General features: G+C 56.8%; 3 protein-coding genes across 3 annotated transcripts in view; 1 reads left to right on the top strand and 2 right to left on the bottom strand.

The window, feature by feature from the left end:
- Window positions 1-4959, bottom strand: part of PTSG_05828 (uncharacterized protein) — a gene marked incomplete at both ends in the record, with an annotated part of 5912 nt that extends 953 nt beyond the window's left edge. The window contains 9 exons of the mRNA XM_004992664.1: window positions 136-333; window positions 516-632; window positions 794-1349; window positions 1507-1706; window positions 1905-1985; window positions 2189-2329; window positions 2708-2834; window positions 2989-3131; window positions 3363-4959. Of these exons, the coding sequence (XP_004992721.1) occupies window positions 136-333; window positions 516-632; window positions 794-1349; window positions 1507-1706; window positions 1905-1985; window positions 2189-2329; window positions 2708-2834; window positions 2989-3131; window positions 3363-4959 (3160 nt within the window). The remainder of the gene's footprint in view (window positions 1-135; window positions 334-515; window positions 633-793; window positions 1350-1506; window positions 1707-1904; window positions 1986-2188; window positions 2330-2707; window positions 2835-2988; window positions 3132-3362) is intronic.
- A 20-nt stretch (window positions 4960-4979) lies between these two features.
- Window positions 4980-8516, top strand: PTSG_05827 (uncharacterized protein). Its single transcript, XM_004992663.1, has 3 exons — window positions 4980-5838; window positions 6084-6346; window positions 6616-8516. The coding sequence occupies exons 1-3, from the start codon at window positions 5062-5064 to the stop codon at window positions 8498-8500; spliced, it is 2925 nt and encodes a 974-aa protein (XP_004992720.1). The 5' UTR covers window positions 4980-5061; the 3' UTR covers window positions 8501-8516.
- Window positions 8517-8761: 245 nt separating this feature from the next.
- Window positions 8762-10692, bottom strand: PTSG_05826 (alcohol dehydrogenase). Its single transcript, XM_004992662.1, has 4 exons — window positions 10079-10692; window positions 9684-9855; window positions 9263-9423; window positions 8762-8911 (listed from the first exon to the last, which is right to left on the bottom strand). The coding sequence occupies exons 1-4, from the start codon at window positions 10649-10651 to the stop codon at window positions 8807-8809; spliced, it is 1011 nt and encodes a 336-aa protein (XP_004992719.1). The 5' UTR covers window positions 10652-10692; the 3' UTR covers window positions 8762-8806.
- Window positions 10693-10742: the final 50 nt, after the last annotated feature.

Below are 10742 nucleotides of genomic sequence, written 5' to 3'. Positions count from 1 at the left end.
ACACACACACACACGCACAAACGACACGCACACACACACACACACACACACACGCACACACGCACAAACGCACGCACGCACGCACACACACGCACGCACGCACGCACGCGCGCGCGCATACACACGACAACACACCTGCCCAGTGAAGACAGGAGACGCCCTTCTTGGTGACGAGGGTATGATCAGCCCCAAATCCCATCAGCGCACGAACCACGTGCATGTGCTTGTTGCGACAGGCCCAGTGAAGGGCAGTCCTCCCTTCGCGGTTGCAGGAATTCACGTCCACTCCGCACTCTTCAACGAGGAATTGACACAGCTCCACGTGGCCTTGGCCTAAAGCGGTTAAGCATACACACAGGCAAAGGATTGAATTGCATGCAATTGGGGCATGCAAGTCATTTGAGCACAATCACACCGACAGAGGAACAGGATTGGACATTCACATCAACACGCCTCGTGCACACACACACACGCACACACAACACAGGCATGTGCATGGTGAACAAAGGCCATACCAGCTGCCCAGTGCAGGGCGTTGAGCCCGTGTTTGTCGACAACTTTGGTGACATTCCATCCGCGATGGACCAACTGCCGCACAGCCAAAGCGTCGCCCACACGAGCAGCGTGCAGCCCTGAACGATGCACATATGGTTGGTGTGAGGTCTCGAGGTTGTGCATGTGTGTGTATAGTGGTGTGACGAAACGGATACTTGCGCAACTTGAACAACTCACATCCCGAACAAACACAAACAAACACGCACACGCACACATGCACCGGTAGAAAGGAGCACACCATGCTTCTCGTTGAAAGCGCTTTCAATAATTCTGGACGTGTTGATTTTTTGGCGCCGCTGCTCTTTCCTGCGTGCACGTTCAGCACGCTGCTGCTGTTGCTGCTGCTGTTGTTGTTGGTGTTGTTGGTGCTGCTGCTGTTGTTGTTGTTGGTGCTGCTGCTGCTGCTGTTGTTGCTGCTGCTGCTGCTGCTGTTGTTGTTGTTGTTGTTGTTGTTGTTGTTGTTGTTGTTGTTGTTGTTGTTGTTGTTGTTGTTGTTGTTGTTGTTGTTGTTGTTGTTGTTGTTGTTGTTGTTGTTGTTGTTGTTGTTGTTGTTGTTGCAGCACAACAGCTGCATCATTGCCATCACCAACAGTGCCATCAGCACGCGAGCTGCAGTCAACATCGCCGCCACCACCACCTTGTCGCCCCTCAACTGTTTGAATCATCGTGCGGATGTGTGCAGCAATAGCTGCTGGTGTTGCCAGACGCTGGACACAGCTCGCATCGATGCTGACGTGTAGTGTTGATGACAGCATCTCTGACAGCACCGTCATCACCATCGAGTCTGCACCGGCCTGGCAGTTTGGACAGGGCCCGCAATATGTGTGAGTGTGTGAGTGAGAGTGTGCGCGCAGCTTGAGAGTGGTCTTAGACACAACAGAGAGGCTGATGTGCACGTTATTCGCACACGTTCACACACACACACACAACCTCCCATCACACGAGACTCACGTGCACGAGCCGCGAGCTTGGATCGACGGGAAACCCAAGAATCTCCTGTGCGCTTGACAGCACCGTTGCCAAAGTACAATCACCACCACCATCATCGTTGTTATGATTGTTATCAACACCATCATCACCACGCCCCTCGTCACGTGTAGTGGTGCGGTGACTGTGCCGTGTGGCGGATTGCACGTCCAGCTCCATCAACTCTGTGGTTGCAGTTCATACAGAGGAGGATGTGGCAATGGAAGCCATGTGAGGTGGGAGGCATGTGAGCAGGGCACGATTGTACATGAAGGCACGTCGTAAACTTGTGTTGCTGGGCTGGGCGGGCGAAATGGAGATGGAAAGGACAGTGCACGCGACTGCGGTGTCAAGGCTTGCACACATTGCATCATGACGCGAACCGTCTTTGTGGCGATTGGGGCGCGCAAACACCTGGAAGGCAAAATCTGTCTTGGGAGGAAGCTGCAACGATGTTGAAAACTCTGTCGAGTGTGTTGGTGTCATTGGGAGAGGGTGAGCACGTGACGATGAATACAATTGAAACGTCTTGCACAGACGCACGCTCTGCAGTGTGCAAATCATGGACAAACAACAAAAGAGAATGTATCAACCAACATACACACACAGACACACACACAGACACACAGTCACAGACACACATACAAAGAGCATAAGTACGCCGCACTTTGCCTCTGCAGCTTCCCCGTTGCTGTTCGCGGGAAGGAAGACACGAAGAAGACGCACAATGGCGCAGCACGCTCAAACACACGCACGGCCACAGCCATCTTTGCTCGCACCGCCAGTGACACAAGCTGCTGCTGCACGTCTGCAGGCGCATAAGCGTGGACGCGTGTGAATGTGTAAGTGCATATGCCCGTATGTTCAAGCAGCAGCAGCAGCAAAGCCAGACCGAACGAACGAACGAACGAATGAACGAACGAACAACAACAACAACAACAACAACAACAACAACAACAACAACAACAACAACAACAACTTAAACAACAACAACAACAACTTAAACAACAACAACAACAACAACAACAACAACAACAACAACAACAACAACAACAACAACAACAACAACAACCACGACTACGAGTACAACCACAACGACGACTACGACAACAACAACAACTACTACCACAACAACTACAACAACGACGACAACAACAACACATGCCACCGCTATTGCTGCACGCACCGTGCTGTGCAGACGTGTGCGCCAGTTTCGTTTCAATACCAACAGCCACAGCTTCTCCCAGCGTCGCGTGTGGCAGCGGGAATGCGAGGGCAGGCAGGCCGATCTCAGCATGCACCGCGTGCTCAATCTGACAATCGCGGCGGTGGCGGCGATGGTGAGGACCGGAAACACACACACACACACACACACACACACACACACACACACACACACACACACACACACACACACACACACACACACACACACACACACACACACACACACACACACGAACATACCTGGAGCGGGGACAGCGTTTCGCCGGCGCGGTTGATGATGTGTTTGAGACGACCGCAGAGGCGCACATGTCCGGATTTTGTGAACTGGCCCAAATCACCAGTGCGAAACCACCCGCTCGCCGTAAACGCCGTGAGATTGGGATCTGATCCGTGGAAACAGAATAACGCGCACAAACGACAGGGCGGGTTTGTGCGTAAGTGAGCGAGTGTGTGAGTGTGTAAGTGAGTGTGTGTGTGCGTGTGTGCGTGCGTGTGTGAGTGTGTGTGTGTGTGTGTGTGTGTGAGTGTGTGTGATGGTGATGGTGATGGTGATCACATGTGAAGAACGGACCACTGTGCAAATTCACACGCCACATGCCACAAATAACGCTCACCTCTGTCCTTTGAGACGAGGTAGGAGGCAACACAGGGCCCACGAACCACCACTTCACCAAGCACGCCCGGCGCCTGCGTCAGCACCTCCCCACCACCACCATCACCATCATAACCATCGACCATAATTGCCACCTGAGGCCCGGCGGGCGGGCCAACCGTGGTTACATCATGCTGCGAAGGTATGACATCATCAACACCACTGCTGCCGCTGCTGCTACGATCAGCGTCGCTGTCACAGTCATCGCAGCCATCATGTGATCTGCCGTCTTCGTCACCGGCACCGCAACACTGGTGGCGCGGTGGGAGCGGGTTGCTGCAGATGGGAAGGCACTCTGTCATGGCATATGTGGTGAGAACGGTGCAGTGGAGGTGTTTCTCGAGCAATCTGGCGACGGAAGGCGACAGCGCAGCAGAGCAGTTGCGCGCAAACCGGATACGAAGTGGAGCCACAGGCTGACACCCATGCTGCTGCTGCTGCTGTTGCTTAGCTTGAAGTTGGTTAGAGTGTTGTTTAAGCGGTTGCGTATCGCCTGCGTCTGCGTGTGCAGCGGAAGCAGCTGCAGCCTTGTCCAGCCAGTGCGCGAGCGGGGTGTGGAAGGCGGGCACAGCCGAGTACCACGTCACACCGTGGACACGTGCAAGCTGCAGAAACTGCTGTGGGCCGGGAAACACGGGCGCGAGAACGACGCGTGCACCAGCGTAGAGCGTGCACAGGCAGTTGACGCCAAGCCCGTGCCAGTGGAAGAGCGGAAGCACGTTGATGCCCACGTCTTGTGTTGACAACTGCAGCGTGTTCTGGATCATGCCGAGGCCGCTCAGGATCCCGTGGTGGGTGAGGACCACCGTCTTCTGTGCTCCGGTCGTGCCACTCGTTCGCAGGAACAAGCACGCGTCCTTGGGGAACGCTACTTGCTTCATGACGTCGTTTGCACCGGTGCTGGTGGTCTCGGTGCAGCCGTCGTTTTTGGTGGTGGTGATGAACTCGCTGTGTTTGTGCTGCTTGCTGCTGTCGGTGTCCCCACTTCCGTTGCCAACACCTGTGATGGCTTGATTGCTGTTCGCAGTGTCAGCGATGAGCACATGCTCCAGGGCAGGTGCGCTTGCGTTGCGTGAATCGCAGTGTACGCTGCACAGGCACGCGTGGTGTGCAGCGATGGCTTCCATCCACGCTGACGAGATTGTGGCGGCCACAGCGACATCACACAGCACCAGCCTTGGACGGTACTCGCTGAGGTACGATGTGAGCTGCTCTGCAGAGATGCTTGGGTCCACGGGGACGCAGATGGCCTTGGCCTTGTTCAGTGCCAGGAACGAGACGGCCAGCGTCAGCGGGCAGCTGCAGGCCAACACCACGGCTGTGCCTTCGAGGTCACTGGCATCGCCCACGTGCTCGATTTGCTCCATTTGCTGCTGCAAGCACAGCACGGCCGCGCGCACTTGCCCATACGTGACCAGATCTGCTGTGTCTACTGTCCCGTGGCCTTGTTCCTGCTCCGTGCGCGGGCAGACAAAGCACACGTCCCCCTCATCTCGCTGCACGTGCTGCCGACCAAACAGCACCGCGTCCGCCACAACCATATCCAGCGACGGGTCCATGCAGCATAAACTGTGGTGCACACAAACAAGCCATCCAGCAAGCAAGCCACAACAACAGCGACACACATCGAAAAAGTTGTGTGAGACGTGTGACCGTGAGCGATGGAGCAGCAGCAGCGCCCGCGAGCCAACACGGGGGAGAACCGGAGGGTGCGTGCGTCGCGCGTGGTGCCTGGGCGGCCAACGCGTGAGGCGCCAGCACCCCCGCCAACTCCGCCGCAAGGGATCCTGCCTTTGTCGTCGCCTTCGCCGTCATCGGCGTCACCGCTGTCGCGGCACAGCTCAGCGCTTGGTTCTGCACCGGCCACCGCCAACTCCAGCACGTTGTCTGCGGGGTCCATCTCCATCTCACCGTCGTCATGCGCCAGCAGTCGTGCTGCCTCGATGTCGGTACTCCCGTCTCAACACAAAGGCGTTGTGCTTTCGGCATCGCCTACGAGCGACGGTGTGGGTGCCGGGCACAAGCCAGAACACGGCGCTGGTGATGCGCACCAGCAAGAGCAAGAGCAAGGGCAAGAGCAGGAGCAGAAGCAGGAGCGAGAGCGAGAATCCCTCCCGTCCACCAGCTCGCTGCCTGCGATGGTACAGGCAACACTTGAACACCCACACACAGCCACAGCAACTGTAGACGCAGCAGGTATGCCGCTTGGCGGACGCGAGCGGGCCATCAGCATGCCTGTGATGCAGGAGCAGCGGCCACACCACCAGCCACCGGGCTCTGCGCCAGCGGAGAATCCTGACACGCCATTCTGGAACGAGTTCAAACGGCAGGCGCACACCACCGTGGTGATCCACGAAGGGCAGGTGGCACAGGAACAGACAGACCCGCTCACCGACCTCACGCTGGAACAGCGTCTTCTGCTGTTGAGAGCAGCAACGGTAGGTGCATCCACGTTGGCGGTGTTGGTGGAGTTGGTGGATGTGGGTGCGTTGTATGAAGCGGTGGGCGTGTCCACTGCTTGCATTGGCAATCATGTGACTGCCACTTTGGCCACGTGTGTACCTGGCAAGCACATCTTACTTCTGTAGCAACGTACATGGACATTCTCTCACAAGCTCACGCACATTGTCACACCAACAACTGGCACACATCCAACACCACATCTCCACTACATTCGAGACAGATGGGTGCGATGACGCAGGATGAGGTGCTGTCGTGCGGGCAGGCGCTCGTTGCTGCTCGGCACGCGCAACAGGGGGATCAAGTCGCCGCCATCGAGGCACAGGTGCAGCACACCATTGAGACGCTTGAGTTTTCCGCACCTCCGCCGTCATCGCCACACCTGTCATCTTCGTCAACATCGGCGCATCTTGGCGCGTCGCCATCACCGACAGATGCGTCCCGCTCCCGTGGCAGCAGCAACGCAGCCGTACACCAGCCGCACACGTACGTCGTGCTGTGTTTCGTGTGTGTGTGTGTGTGTGTGTGTGTGTGTGTGTGTGTGTGTGTGTGTGTGTGTGTGTGTGTGTGTAGTGTGTGTGTGTGTGTGTGTGTGTGTGTGTGTGTGTGTGTGTGTAGTGTGTGTGTTAATGCGTCAACGGGTGATCCTTTCTTGTTCGCTTGCGCGCTCTATATGGAAGCAAATCACCATTGCCACTTAATTGTTCTCACCCCCCCCCCACCACGGCCACGGCCATCCATCTCATCGCCACCAGGGACGGGGTGCTGGGCAAGATGGGCGTGCTCGACGACGTGCAGCGGCGAGCAGTGATGGAGACGGTGGCAGCCGGCAACCTGACCATGGACGAGGCACTTGCACTCGTGGAGGCGTATCTGAGAGTGGAGACACGCGGTGATGCAGACGCACAGGACGGCGTGCACGGCGAAGGGGTCGTGGTCCGTGCTGACGGCGATGGTGGTGGTGATGTGAATGGTGGTGGTGACAGCAAAGGTGGGGGGAAAACGGAGACGAACGGCAGGGCGGATCAAGGCGACAGTGGTGCAAATATTGCGCACGAAGATGTCAGAGCAACAGTAACAGCAACAGCAACAGCGAGCGTCACTGGTGTTGAGGACAGTGACGGTCATGCTGTTGCGAACGCGCCATCATCCACTCCATGTCGCGATGATGATGGCAGCGAAGTGCAGGGGACGGAGGCGCAGCTGTCGGCGATACGCAACGCAGTGAAGACCAGCGGTGACGATGATGATGATGATGACTTTGACATGTACGACAGCGATGATGATGACGATGATGGACGCGGGAACGACGAGGTGGTGGGTGGAGCACTGAATCTGCTCAGCATTGGGGAACCGTGCACAGACACTGGCGGTGTAGTTGGTTATGGTCGTGTTGGCGATGGTGATGTTGGCGATGGTGATGCTGATGCGTTGCAGCATCAAGCGTCGACTACAACAGAGTCATATGGTGACAATGATGGCGGTAATGGTGGTGGCGACGATGCAAAGTCTGAGGCGAGCGACTATGTTGACTTTGACGGAGAGGCCCCGACAAAGGAAACCATCGCAGCCGTGGTGGGCAGAGGGGATGACGATGGTGGTGGTGGTGATGATCATGGTGGTGATCATGGTGGTGATGATGGTGGTGACGGTGGTGGTGATGGTGACGTTCATGGCAGCAACGCAGTGTCAAGCGATGATGAGAGAACGGAGAAGGGTGGCACTTTAACAGAGCAACAACACAGCGTGGAAGCAACAACAGGTGCACGGGCTGCTGATGGCGATCACGACCTCGTGAACATCATGACAACAGTCACACAAGTGCCACCAGCGGCACCAGCGGCACCAGCGGCGCCGTTCACCCGTGCTGATCGCATGGATGACATGCGACTGCTGCGTGCCAGTTCTCCGAATCGCGCACGTGACCGCACCAGCAGCAGGACAGCACTGCTGACGGACGACGATGACGATGGTGGTGAAGCCGGTGGTGCAAGTGATGTTATGATTGTTGCATCAGAGGCATCCACGCCACAACAAGCGTCACAAGCGGACAGCGGCAGTATTGGTGGTGGCTCTGGAACACACGAGGCCAACACATCCACAACGACCTCTCTTTCGCCGCCACCACCAGCGTCGTCGGAATCATCGCCATCATCATCACAGGTGCGGGAGTCGCGAGCACGCAGTTTCCTGTCACGCTTGAAGCAGTTGCGCCCGTCACCGGGTGGCAAGGGCAGCCGGCGTGGCGGCAGTGACGATGGTGATGGTGATGGTGATGACGATCATGATGATGGTGGTCATGATGGCGAGAGGCAAGGAGGGAAACTGGCCAAGTTGCGAGCAATGATGAGAGCGCGCATGCTGAAGGTTAAGCGACGAGACACCAACACTGACGATAAAGGTGCTGATGATGGTGCTGATGATGATCATGATCATGATGATCATGATGGTGACGGTGGTGACGGAGATGAGAGCGACGAGGCGTTCTTTGACCGGGCCATCCACGAGCTTGATGACGTGCAGCGGCTTGGCATCATGCGCGCTGTATCCGACGGTGGTCTCACGGTGGCGGAGGCGCTCGCCCTCGTGGCCTCATATCTGCACATCGAACACGGCCACCAGCACCAACAGCAGCAATAACGGCAGCAACTGCTGCTGCTATCGTGCGTGTGTGTGTGTGTGTGTGTGTGTGTGTGTGTGTGTGTGTGTGTGTGTGTGTGTGTGTGTGTGTGTGTGTGTGTGTGTGTGTGTGTGTGTGTAAAGGACCCTTTTTTATGTATTTTGTTTTCTGTGCATCATCAGAGCAGAAATACATCGCCAACATGTGTGCCAGCGATACGCCAAGTTGCAATCGACAGCCGCGAGAGATGAGAGCACAGTGCGAGAGTTTACGAACACACACACACACACACACACACACACACACACACACACAGAGCGCGAGGGCTATGGCTTGAGCACGACCCTGAAGCGGGCATTGTTCGAGAGCATGTGTGCATATGCTTCGTTGGCTTCGCTGAGAGGAAACACCTCCACCATGGGCTGGATGTTCTGCACGCATCAAGTGGGGAAGGTGTGGACAGTGTGCGGAGACAGACAGGTGCATGAAATAGGATGGGGTGGTGATGGTGGATGTGGGCGAGGTGAACGCGGTGAACGCGGTGAAAGGGGACGTGGCAGGGTGAATACGGTCACTGCATCGCAGAGGAGCAACAGCAGACAGACAGACAGACAGACAGACAGACAGACAGACAGACAGACAGACAGACAGACAGACAGACAGACAGACAGACAGACAGACAGACAGACAGACAGACAGACAGACAGACAGACACACACATACACACACACACACACACACACACACACACACACACACACACACACACACACAGAGCGTACGTGGAGGGCGGAGAACGTGAGCGTGTCTTCTGCATCGATGGGGACACCCGATGACCATCCGCGGATATGGCGGCGCTTTCCAAGGAGCGTTGCTGGCGCCACTTTCATGGGCTCTGGGCTCTCCCCGAGCACAATCAGCTGCCCATCGAGGGCAAGCGCATCTTTGAGGATTGGGGAAAAGGTCAAGGGCAGGGGAGGGAGGGCGAAGAGGGAGGAGTTGGAACCATGGTGAGAACAGAGGATGAACATGTTAGCTGGCGAAATAGACAGAACCACACAAGCAGACATAGACTGATGTGGCATGCAATCGTGCACGGACGCAAACGCACAAGTCGGCATGTCCACGTACATGCACACACACACACACGTACGCACATCAGCGAACACTTACACACACGCATAGACATACGTACACACACACCTGTGAGGGCAGACATGGCGTCGCTGTTGAATGCGGTGCACATGATGACATCCGCACCACCCATGGCCTGAAGCGCAGCCACAACGTCTTCCTGCGTTGTGTCGATGTAGGTGGATGCGCCAAGCTTCAACGCGAGCTCCTTCTTGTCGACGCCACGCGACAACGCCACCACCTGTTGAGTGTGTGTTTGTGTGTGTTTGTGTGTTGTTTGTTTGTGTGTGTGTGTGTATTTGCGCGTGTGTGTGAGAGCAGTGTGTATGTGTGTATGTATGTGTGAGCAGTGTGTGTGCGTGTGTGTGTGTGTGTGTACACGAGCGTCGCAACGTATTTTGTATGATACAACACGCAACAGCAAACCGAAGGTAAGCGCAGCCCTTCTCCGAATGCGCACGCACGTTGTATCCCATGGCTGCGGCGTATTGGAGGCCGAGGTGTCCCAGGCCGCCAATGCCTTGGACGGCAACGGTCGCTGGGGGTTTGACGCCCGTGTTGCGGAGGCTGTTGAACATGGTGAGCCCTGCGCAGAGCAGTGGCGCAGCGACCTCGGGTGCCATGCCATCGGGAACCTTGGCTAGGGACTCCCACGGCGCAATCATGTGCGTGGCGTAGCCTCCATCGACGTGCAGCCCCGTGATGACGGTGTTGTCGCAGCCAATAAACTTGCCGCGCAGGCACGACTGGCACTGGAAGCAGTGGGAGCCGTGCCAGCCACGGCCCACGCGGTCGCCGACCTTGAACCGCAACGCGTTTGGGCCCAGCTTCTCCACAATCCCCACCACCTCGTGGCCCGGTGCGCGCGGATACTGCACGCCGGCGCGCCCGTCCTTTGCCAGCGAATCAGAGTGGCACACGCCGCACGCCTCCACGCGCACAAGCACCTCGCCGTCCTTCAGCTCCGGCACTGCCGCCTCCACGCACTTGAACGCTTCATCCTTGCCCTCAAGCACCATGCGCGTGTACGTCGCCATAACGCCTGCAGTGTTGTTGGTTGTGAGTGGTCACGAAGGACAGGCTGGGTGAAGAGCGTCCTTGAAGGTCTTTCGTAATTGTTATACTTCT

The sequence above is a fragment of the Salpingoeca rosetta genome, assembly GCF_000188695.1.
Source record: "Salpingoeca rosetta unplaced genomic scaffold supercont1.15, whole genome shotgun sequence".
Lineage (NCBI taxonomy): Eukaryota > Choanoflagellata > Craspedida > Salpingoecidae > Salpingoeca > Salpingoeca rosetta.
This window is presented reverse-complemented; position numbering and strand designations above follow the sequence as displayed.